The sequence below is a fragment of the Anabrus simplex genome, chromosome 3 (genome assembly GCF_040414725.1).
Source record: "Anabrus simplex isolate iqAnaSimp1 chromosome 3, ASM4041472v1, whole genome shotgun sequence".
NCBI lineage: Eukaryota > Metazoa > Arthropoda > Insecta > Orthoptera > Tettigoniidae > Anabrus > Anabrus simplex.
The window spans coordinates 46,773,575-46,794,613 of record NC_090267.1 but is presented as its reverse complement, the minus strand read 5'-3'; the positions used below and the strand labels follow the sequence as shown (position 1 = coordinate 46,794,613).

The following is a 21,039-nucleotide window of genomic DNA, read 5'->3' as shown; positions in this document are numbered from 1 at the left end:
TGATGTATTCACAGCCGTTAAACAAATTGAAACCCTTAGCGAATGTGCTGGAAAGGTTGGCCTACAAATTTCCTTTGAAAAGACTAAGTTCTTCTGCTCAAAATTTGACATCCAAAATTTGAACACGACACATGGGCAAATCAACCGAGTACCACACTTCAAGTACTTGGGAGAAATACTTGAACCAACGGGAGGCGAGAAGGCTGCCCAGAAAATTCGCCTACAAAAATTTCGGAAAGCCTATGGTAGGGTTCACAACATATACAATAAAAAGTGCTTGTCCCGCCATGCAAAGATCAGACATTATAATACAGTAATAAAGCCCGAAGTCTTATATGCCAGCGAGACCCTTACACTGAACGGGAAAGGTGACCTAGAAAACATTTTAAAAGAAGAAAGAAGAATCCTGAGGAAAATTCTCGGCCCCCGAAAAACAGAAGATGGATATAGAATGAGGTCACGCAAAGAGACAGAAGAGCATTCCAACATTGCAGCAGACATCCGCAAAAGACGTCTGAAATTCTATGGGCACGTCCACAGATTGCCGGCAAGTAGACTGACACACAAGATTCTCACTTACATAGAACATCTAAAAAACATTCCATGGGTACTAGAAGTGAAGAAGGATCTGGAAAAAGCCCAGATAAACCCAAATGACACCGCGGACAGAAACCTTTATAGGAAAAAAATTAATGGATGGAAAGTGCAACCAGAGAACGAAGTGAAAAAGAAGACTGGAGCAAAGTGGACAGAAGAACGAAAAAGGATCCATGGAGAAAGGATGAGAGCTGTTTGGCAACTCAGAAAACAGAATCGTTAGAGCTTTGCGTGATCCATTGGGTCCATACGCACATAATAATAATAATAATAATAATAATAATAATAATAATAATAATAATAATAATAATAATAATAATAATAATAATAATAATAATAATATATATATATATATTCGTTTACGGCCATTAGAGACCACGTTAGATAACAATTACATGTTTCTGGAAGCCTTCCTCACAGCCCAGAACTTCAGCATCCTCTCTCTGGCAGCCTGTCTTCTTTCGTCCGTCCACCCACGGTTAAGTTTTGGTTCGTCATGGAATCCCTGAAATCTGTCGATCACTGACCTAAACTTTGTTCGGTTTGAGATGTCTTCCGAATTTAGTCCCACCTGTCTGAGATCCTTTCTCACCTCCCTGAACCATTTGTCCGACACTTTAGGTCTGCTGTCTAGTATAATAATAATAATAATAATTTGCCCTCTTGAATTCTAACTTTATATCTTCAAATTTTTATCTTTCCTTACTCAAACTCATTCATTTAATAATGTCATGCCATCTCTCCACTGACAGCTCAGAACATATCATTTTGTTGAGCAGCTTGTCTTCTTTGTCCCAAGTCTTCCCTTAGTTATCCCATTCAGCCAAACTGTGAGAAATCTAGGAGTGACAATGAACGAAACTTTAAATTGGTCTGAATATATTAAGAATGTGTGTAAAAAAATATTTTCGATACTTCATTCGGTTAAAAGAAACAGCGATATTTTACCTTGTATTGTGAGAGTCAAACTCATACAAACGCTAGTGCTTCCCGTCCTCGACTACTGTGACGTCATTCTGGTAGATGCAACAAAAGAGCAGACTTCGAAACTTCAGCGAGCGCTTAATTGTTGCCTTAGATTTATATACAGCCTGAGTTATGATACACATGTCTCCCCATACTATCACACTATTTCATGGCTAAAACCTGACAAACGACGGATGTATCACATACTGATACAGATATACAGACTGCTCTCTGAAGACAGACCACTATACATTTCATCCCAGCTTAAGTATTTGTCCTCCTTTCACTGCAGTAATACCCGCTCTGGTTCCTCCCTTTCTATTCCTGTTCACCGCTCCTCCATGTACAACAACTCCTTTGTTGTGGCGGGTTCTAGACTTTGGAATTCCCTGCCTGTCAGTGTCAGAAATTCCACTTCATTACTTAAATTTAAGACTGCTTGCCGAGACTACCTGCTGAATGCAGCTGACTAACTTGTATGACTGGAAGAATGAATGATCGTATGAATGTGAGTTAGAAAAGTGTAAGGTATTTTTGTGTAGGTTATCATTTATTATATAATATGTACTCAAACTCTGCTCTCAATGATGTGTACAGTGGTTAAGTGTAAGAGAGGGCCAAGAGCCCTAACTTCGCCACCTATAAAGGCATGATAAATAAATAAATAAATAAATAAATAACCATGTGCAGCGATCTGTACTCTTTATTTATAATTCCATTTATGTGATAACCCCAATGAAGATCTTTGCTTACATTCGTACCTTGGTACTTACAGTGATCCCCATATTTTAGTTTCAGCTTAGCTCCTGTTTACATGGGATTTCTCTCCATTCAGTTTTCCATTGTCATTGGCTTCTCTTGCCAATAAATATGTAGTGAGTGTCGGTAGAGTTTATACTTATGTATGAAGGTGTGTAGGCCTTGGAAATTGGGCGCTCAATTCTCCCCGATTATGAATGAAGCTCTGTGAGCATTGGGCTTGTTATAAGGTTACAAATCTTATTATCAATTGTTATTGTTTTTTAGAATGATCTATCACTACTGTCAGTTACTAACTCACCCCATCAACACAGTAATTAAAACTGAGAGGACTTTTCCTATTAGTGAAACTCCCAACCTGATTTCTAACCCTGTTTATCATCATACCATTACCCTCCGTTCATCTCACAACATTGTCTTTTTGCAGTTGCTCACAATCTTCAAATTTAACTATTACATCATCTGCAAAAAGCCTTATCTCTGATTCCAGTTTTTTACTCATATCATTTATATACCATGTGATTCAGCCACCCTTTCCAATGTAGTTTTATGCATCCCACAATATTAATCCAATCGCATCATTTTTGATGACCCTAGCTCGCAAAATTTATTCGTGGCATATGAATCCAATGACGAGCTTAGCTTGCGGCGATGCACTGCTGTATATCAATATATGTAGTTCAGTTACTAACTCACAGATGCCACTTGTATGCATTCTGAGCTGAAGTTTAGGCTTGTGGCTTCGGTTATTTCCCATGCTCTGGGCTCAGGTTATCACACACACTTCTGGAACAAGAGATAAAAGTATCTTTGTTCATCTTATTTTGTTCACGTCAGTTGCAATCATGGCGTCAAGCAGATGTGTTGGTGTTGACGAAGATGGAATACGAAAGCTAACAGATAGTGTTTTAGAGAGTGATTATGAAGACAGTGATGTTTGTGATGATGTAATAGACCTTGAAGGTCTTAGTTCCAGTTCGAGTGATGCTGACACGGAAAGTGATACAAATGACGATGGTGGGCCAAGCCTTTCGAAATAAGTTCATACCTCGGCACAGACCAATTTGAATGACTGGAACAGGACCAAAAGTGACAACATCCTTGTTGTACATACGTTTAGTGAATACAACGGGGTTAGCAATAACTCACTTAAAAAAGTTACTGTGCAGACGACTGCCGTAGTACGGGATTTAAATTTGTTTTCTCAGTGAACTGCTACGGTATTTAAATAGGATGTGAATGGGTTAAATCCATCCTGAAAACATCTGCCCTGAGACAACACAACTGGATATCTTGGTATTTACCACCTCACCATGTTAGGATGCCATAATATTATACTCACATGAAACACTGGAAGGCATGCGTGTGCCTTCTAGATTATATGAACCTGACACGCCAGCAAAGCACTAAATTGATATTGTGACCACAGTTAACCTAATATATGCTATAAGCTGCACTGCTGTATGGAACCGTAGTGTAGTTAGTAAATACGTGGCAGACAGGGCTTATGTATGAGCTGGGAGGTTCAAGTCCAGGGCAAAGATTCCATATTTTTGAAATATTTGTTTAATACATACCGCACGTAATATAAGTTCAATACCCGCTTTCATTCAAATTGTGTGTGAATGAATGTGTTAGTGGCCCTAAGAAGGGCATATTAATTAGCAGGCTGGACACATATGAACAGGAAATGGTAGGAACACAACTGCACTGACAATGTTTTATCGCAGCAAATGTTCAATGTACTGACTGTTTTGGTTTATACACATTCAGGCCTGGTGTCCAATAGATCATCTTGCATGCTGAAGCATTCCAGGTGTAATTGCTTGCCAGGCATTTGTGATGAGTTGCCGGAGCTGGTCGGGGTTTTCCGGTGCTTGAGTGTAAACAACATTCTTCAAATGTCCCCACAAGAAGTCTAATGGCATTAAATCCGGTGATCTGGTTGCCAAGAAACAGAACCTCGTTGTCCTATTAATTTCCTTGGCAGTTTCTCATTCAGATGGTTACATACGGGTAAAGTCGAATGTGGTGGAGCTGCATACTGTTGCAACCACATCGTCAAACGATCGTGGAAGGTCACATCCTCCAGCAGCAGTGGGAGTTCCTGAGATAAAAAGTGCAGGTAGCGTGGGCCCGTCCAATGGCCCACAAAGAAATAAGGTCCAATCAGGTGATCCCCCAAGATTCCACACCACACATTCACTCCCCATCGTACTTGATGGGCCACCTGTCGCACGCAGTGAGGATTGTCCGGACTCCGATAGTGCATGTTGCAGCAATTGACGTTCCCATTATTGTGGAAGCGTGATTCATCCGAGAACAAAATGTGCGGTATGAAAGCTGCTTCATTGTCCAGCCTGCCTAACAGCCTCCGTCAGAACTCCATTTGAGCTTCCCGCCCATGGAGTTCTAGGTGTAGCTCAAGATAGAATGGGTGGAATTTATGTTCATGCAGTATTCGCCAGATGGCTGGCTGGCTGGTGTTCACCTCTTGTGCAATCACCCTTGTACTGATGTGTGGGTTATTACGAGCTGCCCCCAGAACGGCCTCTGCTGTTTCACCCGATGTAATGGGCCTATTGTGCTGGTGGCTGCTTGGAAATCACGCTTGTTGTCCTTAGGTGTCTTTCAACATGGCGGAATGTTGCCTGGTGTCACCATTTGGGATACCTTTCCTGCGTACAGACATAGTGCCTCGCATGCATTTTGTCTTGCTTCCCCATAAATGAGGAGCATGTCGATGTATTCCTCTGTGGAAGACATGCCGAATGACAGCAGAGATTACATTCAGGTCCTAACCAGCGGAGTATGTGCAGGGCACAAGATGAATGACAGCAAACATGGACCTGTGTTTACATATTCAAACATCATACTGATGCAAAAATATATTAATGATGCAGGATTCGAACAGCCAATGACACATTCTGTCGATTGCTAAGCTAACGCCTAATCACATCTACTATGCTACACTGCTGGGAACATGCTGGTAGTACGACAAGAGTAGAGTACATTCACCATCGAATTCGGTGTTTAAGACAATCATTAATTACTGCACTGTTACCTAGTTTCAGGCATTGATTCCCTTCTTTGTTACACATGGTCATGAGGCATGACACATTAACTTAGTTACATGGTCAAAGGACATCGCTACATGATTTCAAGGTGTCATGTTTTTTGAGCGGACGATATAACCTGTCAGTACGGTTCAGAATCATGTGCAAAAACGTGCTCACTCGTGTAGTACCATACAGTACACATGCAGGGGAATAGTCACCTTATAACCATGTCACACGTTAGTTGGGTTGTATAAAACTACATTGGAAGGTGCAGCTGAGTCACATGGTATATAAGGAAGCATAAAGGTCCAAAAATACTGCCTTAAGCAGTTCCCCTCTTATTGATTACAGAATCAGTTAAGGCTTCACCTGCTGTAATTATCTGAGTTCTATTTTCTAGAAATATAGCCAGCCATTTAATCATTCTTATGTTGAGTACAATAGCCCTCACTTTCATCAATAGTCTCCTATGATCTACCCTATCAAATCCCTTAAATAATGTCAATCACAATATCGTCCATTTGATACCCCGAATCTGAGATATCTGCTATCACTTGCTGGAATCCTACACATTGAGCGTCAGTGAAATTAATCTTTCCTAAACCTGAAATGCCTTCTATCGAACCAGTTATTAATTTTGCAAACATATCTAATATAACAGAAAGAATGCTTTTGCAAAGCTTACATGCAATGCATGTTAAACCGACTGGCCTGTAATTTTTGGGTTTATGTTTGTCACCCTTTCCTTTGTATACATTCATGTGGAATAGCTCCTTCATGCAAACTGTAACCAAATAAGAACTTCAGATGAGGTACTATATCCTAACCTATTGTCTTTAGTATATCCCCAGATATCTTATAAATTCCAGCTGCTTTGCTAGTTTTTCAATTTTTGTATCATTGTAAATGTCTTTGTTACTGTAGGTAAATTTCGATACTTTAGCAGTATTAGTCACCTCCTCTATCTGGACATTATCCTTACAACCAACAATCTTGACATACTGCTGACAATATTTCTTCCTTCTCTAGATCTTCACATACACTCTTCCTGTTTATTAATGTTTCCTGGAATGTCCTTTTTGGAACCTGTTTCTACCATAAAGTACCTATACATAGCCTTCCATTTTTCATTAAATTTTATATGACTGCCAATTATACGTCCTCTCATGTTATTCACAGCTGACTTCTTCACTAAATTCGATATCTTAGGAAGTTCTTTCAATTTCTTCTTATTTCCACAGCCATTTCTAACTCTTTTCTTTCCAACCTGTACCTCCTTCTTAGTCTGTTTACTTCTCCGTTATAATACAGCAGGTCCTTACCATTCCTTAGTACCTTTAAAGGTATGTACCTCATTTCACATTCCTTAAAAATTGCTTTATTACCTTTTTACTTTAATAAAGTACAAAACTCATAGTCATGAGAGGTTCACTGTATTTTTCTTGTAAAGAAGACGTAACAATCTGGTAGCAATTTCAGCTGTTGAAACACATTCATATTCTCAATATCGCTGTGAATAACAGACACCATAGGGATTATCCGCTTATGCTTTTCAGGGTTCAGTCTCCAAGACTCTGTGAATTAACTAAGTTCTGTGACCTTGTTTAGCTCAACTGTTATCTAAAGTCAGAAACAAAACTGAACATAACATCATAGCTTCAGTGTCCTTCTGTTTCTCTTACCCCCCATGCTTGAGCCAATTGTCTTCTTAGATAACTGAAAACTCCCCCTTTTTCCTCACATGACCCCACCACTGAAGACAGATCGCACACACAGCTCAATCCACTGAGTTTATTCATAATTTTACCTTTCCTTCGTCATTGCGTGTGCCCCCTACCACTTTTCCTACCTGTTTGTACCAAGAGTAGCAGTATTACTTTTATCTTTGTCATTTATATATTATTTTTTCTTCTGTTTCAGCTAACAAGCACACAGCGCTCAAATCTTCAACAGGTGAGTCAGAAGATGTGGAAAAGAAGAGAAGAATGCAGAAAGGGTACATAAGGTTACCAATTAGTGAATCGAACAGTCAGTATCACTGAATATAAATGTTTCTTGCCATTTTATCTGAATACATTTATTATTTGTAGTAAGCAGTAAATACAGTGACTACTAAACAAGCATTTGCGGCATCCTCAAGGAGCTACGCGAGTGACAGCAACTTCATTGTCCCTTCCTCTGTCCTGGAAGGCTTGGTTATTAGTAGAGCTGTGTACTTGTGCTAGTGAGACACTACTTGATATGCTCTGTGATTGTGATTATAAAGTGTACAGTAACCATATAGAAGACATTCCTGGAATAAGGATGACCGGGCAAGTTGGCCGCATGTTTAGGGGCGCGCAGCTGTGAGCTTGCATCCAGGATATAGTGGGTTTGAGCCCCACTGTTGGCAGTCCTGAAGATTGTTTACTGTGGCTTCCTATTTTCACACCAGGCAAATGTTGGGGCTGTGCCTTAATGAAGGCCACGGCTGCTTCCTTCCCACTCCTAAGCCTTTCCTCTGCCATCGTCACCATAAGACCTATCTGTGTCGGTGCAACGTAAAACAAATTGTAAAGAAGAAAAAATAAAAGAATATGAATGTAACCAACAAATTTTTGAAAAGTGAGATATCAGTGGAAATCGGGTATATCATCTTGGCTCCATGCTTTGATGTCATCTTATATTTTACATTTGAACTTCAAGCTGGTTTGCATCCAGCAGAATTTTGTCTCTGTGGTGTAAAGATGTAACATCAGTCAAGATGGCGGACAGTACTAGTGTTGGTTCATCACTACGTGTAATATATCATTTAAATAAAGGTGGCGGACGAAGTCACTTCTATATTTTGAAGTATTTTCTGTCATAATATTATTGGCATTTTTATTGTTACACTAATATTAGTTGCTATCATTTGTGTTCCAAGTGCATGTTCAGGTTTTTCTGCTATATAAAACTATAAGAAATACTCCACACTTGCAAATTATTTTGTAGGAAAATATGATGATACATCCTTTTCCCATTGTATTACTTCAAATTCATATGTCAATGTTAAAACATTAAGTTTTAACAATTAAACACTGTTTTAATAGATGAATTCATTTGTACACTTATGTATGCAATATTGGTTCAAGTACTGTATACCATGGAATAAGCCCCAAAACAAATTTTCCTTTCTCCTGAAAAATTACTGATTTGTCAATTACCTCCTTATTCTGGGGAGATCTTCAATTATCCATCATGGTTAAGAACTGCAACACCCCAAAAAAAGGCAAGGAGAATGACGCTAGGCTAGTGTAGCATCATCGTGGAGTGCGCACACAAGACAATTAAAAAAACAAATAAATCAGAATAAATCAGATAATAACACATCAAATACACAAGGAAGCAAGGAAGAGTACTGGAACCCACCCATTTAAACAAAAGGGGAGAGTTGGGGATCCTTAGGAATTGTGAAGGAATTCACCCAAAAATGACACCAAGATTTGCAAGAAATTTAAAATAAAAATATAATTAATAAATAATATTTACACTACAATTTAAATTTGAAAAATTAAAAAAACTCTGAGAAATAATAATAAGTGAAACTTGGAATTTACACAATATTAGGTAGTATAATAAATATTCATTAAATAAATAACTTAGGTGTAAATAAACTTATGTCAATAGTAAATAATTTCTTTTTATCCCCCAAAAAATATACTGATGCATCAGCTTACTTTAATAATTACCCTTGATAAACACATCTTTGAAATATATCAACATTAAATGGAATTTAAAATTTAACACAAGAAAATGGGTTGGATGGCAAATAGAGGGCTTCGACAGCACCCAGTGGAAGCAAGCTCCCCACAAAACCCACATAAATGAAGGTCACACAACCTTTCATGACAACTAAAATCAGAACACAATTACCGACATAATTTCACCATACAAGCTCGCACCGAATTAGAAAAACAGCCCAAATTAAAAATAATTTAAAATCACAAAAGCCATGGCAAGCAATGGCAATAAATAAAACACCATAAACATATTTAAAATAAAACGAGCCAGTACACTTCACATCACTGAGACAGAAAAACGATCACGGCTTAAGAAGAAAAAATAATATTCACGGAGCCATATACAAGATGCTGTTATCGCGGCCGAGACAATCCACAATAATCAGTTACATAACTGTCAGGCACGAAGAGATAATCAACAACGGAAAATAAGATAAGAACCAGACCCCCATATCTCACGCACTAGGGCTGTCCAAGACCTCAAGTTAACCAATGTTACCAGTACATTGTTGAAAAGTTAAGATACATAAATGCGGTATTTCACGAATATCTTGAGTAAGAATTACATAAAACACCCGCAATGGAAATGAAAATAAATACGATAATAATAATAATTTATTTATTTACAGAGTTTACGCCCACATTGGAGCACTTAAATCAGACTACAACAAATTTGTCTTCCTTTTCTTCTCCCAGAAAGTCTTGAGTCTGGTTGACCTGGCTGCCCTCTCCGCATCCGTTATAACATATTGTTTCCTCTGTACAGTGGTCAGAGGAAGCCTGATGCATTTATTCTTCAAAATACTTTTCTCGCCTCTGTTTTCTATGGTTTGCATGGTAATATTCAACTCCTCCAAATCACTTTGGACTTCTTTAAACCAATTGTTTTTTGATTTATTATTTCAAAAGTAATTAAATAATTGTTTTAAAACTCTGTTATCACTTTGTCGAAATATATGACAAAAAATGGCAATTCTTCTTTTTCTCATCATGTCTGTGATGGACTCACTTTCCCGATAGATAACCTCATTCGGCAACAATCTCCACTGTCCATCCACCTGATGTTTCTTGTTTATGATCGTCCTGAGTATCCTTCGATCAACTCCTTGTAAGCATTCTGTTGTTGATCTAGTATTGAGTTTAAATAATGTTTCACAAGCATAAGTTGCTTCTGGTTTAATAACAGAGTTATAATAATAATAATAATAATAATAATATATAATATTATACCGGTATAAGTGGTCCTCCTCTACCAAGTGCCAACGGCCTCTTCGGAGAGCGGATGAGCGGGTAGAGGTTCAGGGCACTCTCTTGCCCTTGGGGTGGGAAACTGCCCCTAAAGGCGGAAGAGCCACTAGATGGCCAACGGCATAGGATAATAATAAATCCAGTAGCGTCTGTTCACCTATTTGGTGCGGCAACTGGTCGGCGTCTGTACTTCGAGTTGGAGCGGCTGCCTCAGAAAACCTTCAGGAACTCACCCACCTGATTGTACTCCGATCCCTCGGAATCAACCCAATCGCTTGAGAACAAGCACACCATGATTCGTGCAAGTAAGAACAACATTACTCCAGGTGGTAACCAATCCACCCGCCAACTGAAAACGAAGGCGGCAACCGGCCACTCGGATTCTGGAGGAGCCGGGCTGACACGAAAGAGAGAGTCAGAGCTCTCTGGCAAACTTCCCACTAAAACGCCCTTCTGCATCGGCATGCTAAATGTAAACACACTCCTACAAGTAGGCAAACTTCTCAGATTAACATCAGAATTAGATCAGCAATAAATCCAGCTACTCGCCGTACAAGAGACCAGACTCACTGAGTTGGAGACATCAGAATATGGTAACTACCGCATTTTCAAGGGCAAAACTATACGAACAGTAGGAAAAGCCACACCAATGTTAGGCATGGCCTTTTTCATACACAAAAAGATTGTGAACTCCGTAGAAGAGATCATACCCGTAAACAACAGACTAATGACCTTACGACTTCGCTGTGCAAATCGCCACTACACTTTTGTAAATGCCCACGCACCCACCAACGACTGCAAAGATCAGAAACAAACAGAAAACTTCTGGAACAAACTTGAAACCACACTCATCAAAATACCTGAAAAAGACAGCATCATTCTCCTCGGCGATTTCAACGGTAAAATTGGTAAAGAAAAGTGCTACAAAAAAACCGCAGGAAGATTCTCAGCACATGAAAAGACCAACAAAAATGGCAAATGCCTCATCGAGCTCTGTCAACAACATGACCTGAAAATCATGTCAACATCCCTACGGAAAAACCCCAATAAGCTCTTCACATGGGAATCACCCAACACCTACTGCGGCAAACACCAGATCGATCATATCGCCATCTCCTTCCCAGCACAAAAAGAAGTACACAACGTTCAAGTCCGCAGAGGGGCCAACATTGACTCGGACCATCGTCTAACAAGAATCAAAGTGAAATTTACCCCAAAACGCTTCTACCAGAAATCCAAGGCAAACAAAAAATTGGACACAGCACAAATAAAAACATCAAATCTCCAGGAAACATGGGAAAAAATCCCAGCCAAAACTTGGAACGAATTCCACGACAAAATCATGAAGAGTGCATCAGAGCAAATCCCACTACAGAAAAAGAGCAGACACCCGTTTTGGAACACCGAATGTGACCAAGCCATATTGAATAGAAAAAACGCATACCAGAAGTTCATCAGCAACTGTACACCTGAAAACGAAGAAAAATTCCGCGAAGTCCGCAGACAGACCTCTAAACTCATCAGACAAACCAAGAGGAAATACCTGGAGGACCAACTGAAGTCGGCCGAACAGGACTTCCGCAACTACAACACCAGAGATTTTTACAGCATCTTCTGCAACAGATTAAATGGGTACACGCCCAAGAACCTCTGCTTCAGAAAACAAAACAGAAAATTGGCACTCACAGATGACGAAAACACCAAGGAACTCGCGAGATACTTCGAGTCACTACTCAACTGCCCAGAACCAATGGAGAGGTTTCCACTTAAACCCCACCCGAACCCAAACCCAGACTCATCCCCACCTACACAAGAGGAAATACACCAACACATACAACGACTGAAAAACAACAAGGCATCCGGAGACGACGGCATCATAGCAGAGCTTCTTAAACATCTAGGAAAGAATTCTCTCCAAGAACTCACACAAATCATACAAGAAATTTGGACAACGGAAAAACTACCAGAAAATTGGACAAACGCCCTCCTCGTTCCACTTCACAAAAAGGGTGACCGAACAGATGTGAACAATTACAGGGGAATTTCCCTGGTGCAAGTCACATACAAAATCCTCTCTGCAGTCCTCCTCCAAAGAACACAGGAACAACTAGAACCACTCATAGGCAAATACCAAGCGGGCTTCAAGCCCCACAGATCCTGTGCAGAACAGATACTCAACCTGAAAACCATCTTGAAACTACGACACACAAGAAAACAACCCACAATCTGCACCTTCGTGGACTTCCAGAAAGCATACGACTCCAATGACCGGCAATCTCTCTTCCAAACATTGAGTGAGTACGGACTGGACAACAAGACTCAAAAAATCATCAGACTAACTCTCACCAACACAACCTCCCAAGTAAAATTCATGGGAAATATATCTGAAAAATTTCAGATAAAAACCGGTGTCCGACAAGGAGATGGACTCTCCCCACTACTCTTTAACATAGCCCTGGACAAAATCATGAGAGAATGGGACCATTAAGTATGACAAGAAGACATGTAAAAATCTCCTGTATCGCTTTCGCAGATGATCTCGCGATCCTTGCAACAAATGAACAACAGGCAATCAGCCAAATCGAAACCCTCAAGAAATGCTCAGAAAAATTTGGCCTACAAATCTCCTTCTCAAAAACCAAGGTCATGTGCAACCACTGCAGCCTCCAGAATTTGAACACGAAATTTGGCACAATCGAAAAAGTAACTGAGTTCCGATATCTTGGAGAAATTATAGTACCAACAGGAAAAGAACAGAAGGCCCTCAAGGTCCGCATCCAGAAAACGAAGAGAGCCCTTGGCCGAACACAAAACATTTACAACAAAAAATGCCTTTCAATCTTCACCAAAATTCGACATTACAACACTGTGATCAAACCTGAAATACTATACGCGAGTGAAACACTGGATCTCCACAGTAAAACAGTACTCGAAGACATCCTGAAAGAGGAACATAAAATCATCAGAAAAATTCTCGGCCCAAACTAACTGACGAAGGATATAGACTGCAATCTCGTACAAAAACCGAGGAGCTCTCAAACCTTGCGGCCGACATCAGAAAAAGACGCCTAAAATTTTATGGACACATCAAATGCCTTCCAGAAAACAGACTGATAAGAATCTTACTTGAGGCAACAGAAAACATCAAAACAAATAGGTGGACAAAGGAAATCTGCCAAGACCTGGAAAAATCAGGAATCAAAGTGGCCGACATCGCTAACTGAACCTGCTACAGAACGAAAATCAACAAGTGGGAAGTAGAGTCAGAGAGAAACCACAAGAAGAAGACAGGAGCTAAGTGGACAGAAGAACGAAGAACCACGATGAGAGAAAAATTGAAGGCTGCCTAGCAAAGAAGGAAATGCACAACTTCTAAGTGAGCTTTGCGTGATCAGTTTTCTGGTCTTTTTCGCATCTAATAATAATAATAATAATAATAATAATAATAATAATAATAATAATAATAATAATAATAATAATAATAATAATAACAACGAAATTTAAAAAATTTAGAGACTAGTGTAAGTGCAGTGTTAGGTCAAATACGGGCATGTGCAAGCCGAAACACACAAAAAGAAGCATGAATCACACATAAGAGAATAACCACCCAAAAAAACCCACTAATATGTGCCCACAATACATCAACGATAGAGATGATATATAATAGGTTATAATAAATTTCAAAGGGTAATGGCACACGCATAAAAACATAGCACAGAAAATCGTTTGCAAATACACAGAAAAAATAGACCCAGACGAAGGGAACAACAAATTTAAAACAAAGCAATGGAGAATTTCAAAGTTATCCAAGCGCAATAATGGACATCCGTTGGGATGGGATGTCCATTACTTTAGGAGCCGCTAAGCACTCCATTCTCTGCAGCAGCGTCTGTTTCCAAGCAGATTCAAGTGCAGACAACCACACTTCACTATCCACCGCTAGAAGCGACACAGTTTAGTTTCGGTACACGTCCTGGTGGACACGTCAAAACACACACTGTAGTTGCAATATACGGACACAGATAGCGTGGGAATACGCGTTGCTGTCCACAGTACGATTATACACGCCAGATAAAACATGCAGGATAATTAGGTGCTGTCATATCCTAATAGCCATACATACAATGAGTAGTTTACAAGCAGATAAAATGTCCAATGCGCCCATTCACTAAAATTGTCAGAGTCCACCAGAAACATAGTTTAGTCATCCAATTCGACAAATAGTGTTGGATTCCAGTTACAACTCAGTATACAGGCACTAGGCCGTGAAAGAAAGTTCAATAGCAGAATGCATAATCTCCTAAGGATTACTAGTGCCGATAAGAGATTAATTTAAACGTATGTCACGTAGACAGTTGATTGTCCAAATAATATCACATTATTAGTGTATTTTGCATAATACGCCTCAGAACCCTTGTGTTTTCTAATTTTTTCTATTCGAACTTAAGTTAAGTTATTCTCGGAGCTATTCCTTGCAACATGATCAACACTCATAGAATCTGCTGCTTTGTTATTGGCTTTCACGATTTCCGTCTCCTTTTATCATAACATGTAATCTGATATTGTTAACAAGCTTTGTGATGTGTTTGTTTTGATTTCCCTTATCAGGTTATCTACTTATAAATTATTAACTGCCAAATCTGCACGATGGCATTGAGATTAATAATCAAATGTTTCTGTACGTAGATTGTGTAATACAACCACCAGGTGTAGAGACAATGTGCATTCATTAACCTTAGGATGTTACTATAAAATGCTATCAACACTTCTGTGTGATGTCACAGGTTAGAAAGAAAAGCTTCAAAATTTAGCTAATAACAATGAATAAATGGCAAATATTTTTTAAAAAAAGTCTTGTTACTCAGTCTGTACTAACCAATTGTAGGCACCAAGTGAAATACAGCATTTTCAAAGTGGTGTGGAAACAAAAGTTCCTGTCCATACATCACATATTATGGCTACCGTACCTTAAACCTCTGCTGCATGAATTACTTTTAGTTTCCCTTTGATGAAATTCAACTTACACGTTCAGTGTTTTAGATATACCAACATTATTCTTAACTGGGGCTAATACCTTAACACTGGTGCAAGTGTAATGGACTAGTAAAACTTGGAACTTGGAAACAATATTCTCTAACCCATGGGTAAATAATGGAAATATTGAGCTTGATATTATTATTATTGTTTATGTAGTTATTTCCGGACTTTATTTGGTATAAATCATCGTCGTAATATTTATGAGGTTATGTCATGAAACATCTTCTGTATGTATATCAATATGAGTTTATTTAATGCATGAAAATGTAATTAATAGTATATAATTTATTATTACACATTCAATTCAATGTTGTGCAACACACGGTAATAGTCCAGAACAACGTATCTTTGGCACTAGAAAGCTACAGAAAAATCCATTCATTGTAAATAGGCTACTGGAAGCTCTCAAAATTACGAGAAAACATGTTGTGTGTCATATTCTTCTAGAAGCCAGGCCAGGCAACGTATATAAAGAGGCAGCCTTGGGAGTAGTCAAGAGTTGTTTAACAAGAGTCGTGAGTGCAAGTCGTTAATCGAGTATGTGAATTCATGTTGTGGTTGGTGGTTCATTGACATGTATTGTGGCAGTTTTCTTCTTATTATTATTCTTCGTAACAGTGTTTTGTTCAGGAGCATAGTAGTCAAGTGTTCCAGATGGCAGTTTATTAGTGTGTGTGTATAATATGTATGTATAATTTGTAAATAAAAATAGTGTACACAACTGACAGCATTTCATGTGTGCGTCTTTGTGGTAACAACAACACTCATATGTGATGTGGTTCGCCATAATGGGAGATATATACAAATTTTGCGATTTTACACTAAGTTTTTAACATTCAAAATCTGAACAATACTGCCTACTGGCCATGGGTACATATTGCAAGGTGCAAGGTTACCTGCACGACTGTAGGTCGGTAATGTCTTTGAGGTTGTACCGCAGGTACTTGTGAAGCCTGTGGTAATATGATGGGGGAGGGCCCACAGGTGGTTGGTATGTGTGGATGTTGATGGGGTGGAAGGAGTACTTGGGTTGTAGGGCTCTTTTGTTATTTGTTATGTAAAAGAAACAAGGCATCAATGGTATAATATGTGTTTGATTGACTGTATAATTGAAGGTGTGCTGTAGAACTACGTCTGTACACAATCTGTATCATTTTACACAGGTGAAAGGTTATATGTTGCTTGATGCCAAAGTTATCAAATACATTTTGGACTAAATTACACATTAGAACAAGAAATGTACTGACTATGCAGTAGAGGGTTAATTATGAATACCCTTCAAAATCTACTTTTTGGGACCTGAAAATATTCACTGAGCACATGAGTAATTTTCAAGCAATATTATAGCTATTACCAGTCCCCTGCTTCTTTACCACCACCAAAATCTGTATGGAAATGTCTCCAATACAGTGGAGTCAAACACTGCCAGTCCAAAAACTTGGATAATCCAAAACCAAAAAAAGTAATGAAAGGAAAATTATGAAAGAAATTTAGGAATATATTGCACATTAGAACAAGAAATGTACTGTAAAATAATACAATGCATAATGACGTTAGTGGTGGTGGTGGTGATTACTCTTTTAAGAAGCAGTAAAACTAGGCAAAAGACAAGGGCCATGAAGGGCGTGAAAATGAAAGATACCCTAATCCTCGCAATCTAATAGCGTCGAGGTCGGAAAAGAACAAGACGTGACCAAAGGCGGTCAGATAGGATAGATGAAAGTGGCGAGCCTGGTACAAGTAAGTGGAAGCAATGCCAAAATTCAGTTAAGGGCTCCTGGGGCCCCTTTTAGTTGCCTCTTACAACAGGCAAGGATACTGTGGGTGTTATTATACTGCCCGCACCCACAGATTTTACCAATGGAGTGTCTGTGTTGTTTGGGTCATATAACTGTCAACTTGCATTTGGGAGATAATGGGTTTGAACCCCTTTACCTGCAGCCCTGAGGATGGTTTTCGGTGGTTTCCTATTTTTGCAGCAAGCAAATCCTGGGGCTGTATCTTAATTAAGGTCACAGCAGCTTCCTAACCAGCTCATAGCCCTTTACTACTCCATTGTCTCCATAAGACCTACTAGTCGATGCAAGGTAAAGCAAATTAAAAAAAAAAAAACAGCAGACTTTCACAATAAAATTAACAGTGAAAACGATTAAAAAAATACAGTGGCTTTTATCACTCATTATTACACAAAATTTCAATCACTTTTTGCCAATGCAAAGACCAAAATCTTGAAGAAAATATAATACTCCACCATCGCTTCATAAACATTGAGTCAGCCGCTGTAGCGTCAGTAGGAGGAATACTGAGGAGTGTAACTGGGGATTTAAATCAGACTATGGAATTGGCATGTGGGAAATTGGGAGTGAGATTTGTAGATCCTAATGGGTGGGTAGGAGATAGGGATCTTTGCTCAGATGGACTTCACTTGAACCATAATGGGGCATATAAATTAGAAAGTTTGTTTAGAAGGATCATATGGAGGTACATTCAGGGAAACAGGGTGGACTATGGAGCAGTGATAAGGGTACAAGGATGTGGGTGTCAAGTAGGGGTGACATAAAAATGTTAGTGCTGAATTGTAGAAATACAGTATTGTAAAGAAAGGAATAGAATTAATTTAATAGATATATACTTACCAGATATTGTAATAGGAGTTGAATCAGGACTGAGAAATGATATAATGGATGCAGAAATTTTCTCACAGAATTGGAGTGTTTATCCTAGGAGAGGGAGTATTCATTCTGGTGAAAGAAGAATTTGTAAGCTACGAAAAATTTAAAGATGACAAACATGAAATCTAGCTGTAAGGCTCATCTCTAAAGATAACAGGTAACTTGATGTTTTAGGAGTGTATAGACCTAGAAAGGGTGATGCAGGCAATGATTGAGAATTATTTGTAGGATTCCAGCAAGGTATTGCAGATATCCTAGATTCGAGAGATTGAATGCACTCTGTTGTGATAGACCTATCCAAGGCATATGACAGGGTAGATCATGGGAGACTAATGGTAAAAATTACTGCAATTGGAGTAGACAATAGAGTGACTGAACGGGTGGCTATGTTTCTAGTAATAGAACTCAGAGAATTTGAGTAGGTGAAGCATTATCTGATCCTGTAACCATTAAGGGGAAAATGTGAGATGGACAGCAGGATATGGTATGGTGATAAACAGGGTTAAAAGTCAGGTTGTAAGTTTCACAAATAGGAAAAGTCCTCTCAGTCTCAATGACTGTACTGATGGGGTGAAAGTTCCTTATGGGGATCACGGTAAGTACTTAGGTGTTAATATAAGGAAAAATCTTCATTGGAGTAATCACATAAAAGGGACTGTAAATAAAGGGTACAGATCTTTGCACATGGTGTATGGAGAATAATAATCACGTCTTTACATGTCTAAAAGAATATTGGTATAATTCGGACACTCGCATACAAATATATCGCAAACTGTTTCTAACTAAATTTTATATAGTTAAGCTCAGTACAAAGAAACAGACTTTCGCGACGGGTGACATGGAGATAGCACTGTGACTCTTTCAAGACTGACCTGGGGTGCGGGGTCATCTCTCCCATTTCTTAAATCTGGCGCAAGATGGCTGACCCTACAAACCTCCGAGAGATGACATCAATCCATTCCATTCATATCACGAATATGAGTGAGGCAGTACATAGCAGTATGAGTCTTGATTGTATGCGGAAATGAATCCGATCATGAATTTTCCTGCAATCACCCAAAGCATCATCCCTGCATTTTAAGCAATCGGGGGACTTCCTGCAGCAGGCCATCTGGTCCATATACCGCATGGGGACACGTCCTTTATGTGATAGTATCACAACTGCGTAATTTACATTAATCATGAATATGTAGCGTATCTCTTCTGGCCAATTTTTCTTTTAAATTCTGAAGATGCATATAGTGGCATTTGTTGTCCTAATTACAGTGTAAATTGAGGTGAAAATTTAACTTAACTTCACTTAATTTTTTTGTCACGCTGGGATGGCTAGCCATAGAAAATGTCTGCGGAATGTTGGCTGTCAGCGATTTTCACCCCCACGGCATTATCACGTGGTACGCGCTCGAGATGTGCGCTCTTCTTTTTCTGTCACACATATATCTTCATCTCACTCGTTCCTTACCGGGCTTCACGCGTCCTCTTCTCATATCCGCGCGCGCCAAATACAGAACATGTTGAAATAAATTTTAAATAGGGAGCGTGCACAGTCGCGCTTAGTGCCTCTAGCGGAAGAAATAGTTAACATTTTGGTGATCTTGTCTTGAGCGGTCAGTCCAGGCTGTGTAACTGTGGGTGTGAAATTGTGGTGGTGGTGGTAGTAGTAGTAGTAGTAGTAGTAGTAGTAGTAGTAGTAGTAGTAGTAGTAGTAGTAGTAGTAGTAGTAGTAGTAGTAGTAGTAGTAGCAGCAGTAGTGTATCAAAATGCCTAAATCAAATAGCAACTGTTGTGCAGTGAACTGCCACAACACACAAAGGAACACGCATGGAAAGGAATTACATTTCACACATTTCCTGGTCGTCCATAGGAATTGGACAGATGCAGGAAGTGGATTTCGGCTGTTGGAAGGATAAAGTAAGTACAGTAGGCTACCTCATTTCATTTGTGACGTAAATCACACATTTCAAACATATCAGGTATGTCAAGTCAAGAACACGTTCATTTAAGTACAATTTGAAATAGTACCGTACATTTCATTTCAATTATGCATTGCAGCAGGTTCGTATGTGTACATTCATGTCCTTCCATGTGCATGTGTCTTGACTACGCCGAATAATAATAATAATAATAATAATAATAATAATAATAATAATAATAATAATAATAATAATAAATGTTTTCCTGCATTTCAGTGCAGACGGAACTCCGTCATTTGCAGTGAACATTTTGTTGGAGGAAAGCCTAGTAATATTGAAAATCATCCATCATATATACCGGTACCATCTGTGTTTCATTAGAGCTATAAGAAGAAACCGAAAAGAGAATGTGATGTATTCCGGTTTTAAGAGCGAGTAAACGAATGGAATGTTCAAATATACATACGTCTTCCAATCAGGAAACTCATGAATTTATTGTGAAAAATGAGTGTGAAAAATGACATAAGTCGATGCAAGCAGCATTTGAGATTGAAGCAACGACTTTCGAATTCACTTGTGTTTTAGTGAGAATGATGTAGGCACACAGTGCTAGTCAATCACAGTACCTCCAAATTTTTCGGAAAAGGTGGATAAAAGTTATGGTCCCAACACCACATTTTATGGATACCAGAGCATAAAAAATGAGGCACAGTTTAATTTGAAACATTCAGATTTTTACTTTCTCTTTTTGTTTCTAATGTGTCTGTAAATATAATAACCAAGTTTGTTTATTCCTTTTAATGAAAATGAAATTGGGTATAACCTATGCTGCCTTGGCAGTCATATTTGGTGTACATCGGACTACTGCTGCGCGAATATTTTTACTGCTCTCGGAGTAGTCAAGAAACGCACTACTAATTTTATTTTGTGGCCTAGCAAACTACCCCTGCGTTACACTTTGCTTAGTGTTTTTAAAACCTTTTATCCTGATGCACGGGTTATAATAGATTGCACAGAAATGAAATCA

At 38.9% G+C, this 21,039-nt stretch overlaps 1 protein-coding gene across 1 annotated transcript in view; it reads left to right on the top strand.

Annotated features, from left to right (window-relative positions):
* LOC136866646 (nose resistant to fluoxetine protein 6) overlaps nt 1-8,321 on the top strand; it is a 187,427-nt gene extending 179,106 nt beyond the window's left edge. The window contains exon 13 of the mRNA XM_067143764.2: nt 7,302-8,321. Within this exon, the coding sequence (XP_066999865.2) occupies nt 7,302-7,423 (122 nt within the window). The 3' untranslated portion in view covers nt 7,424-8,321. The remainder of the gene's footprint in view (nt 1-7,301) is intronic.
* Nucleotides 8,322-21,039: the final 12,718 nt, after the last annotated feature.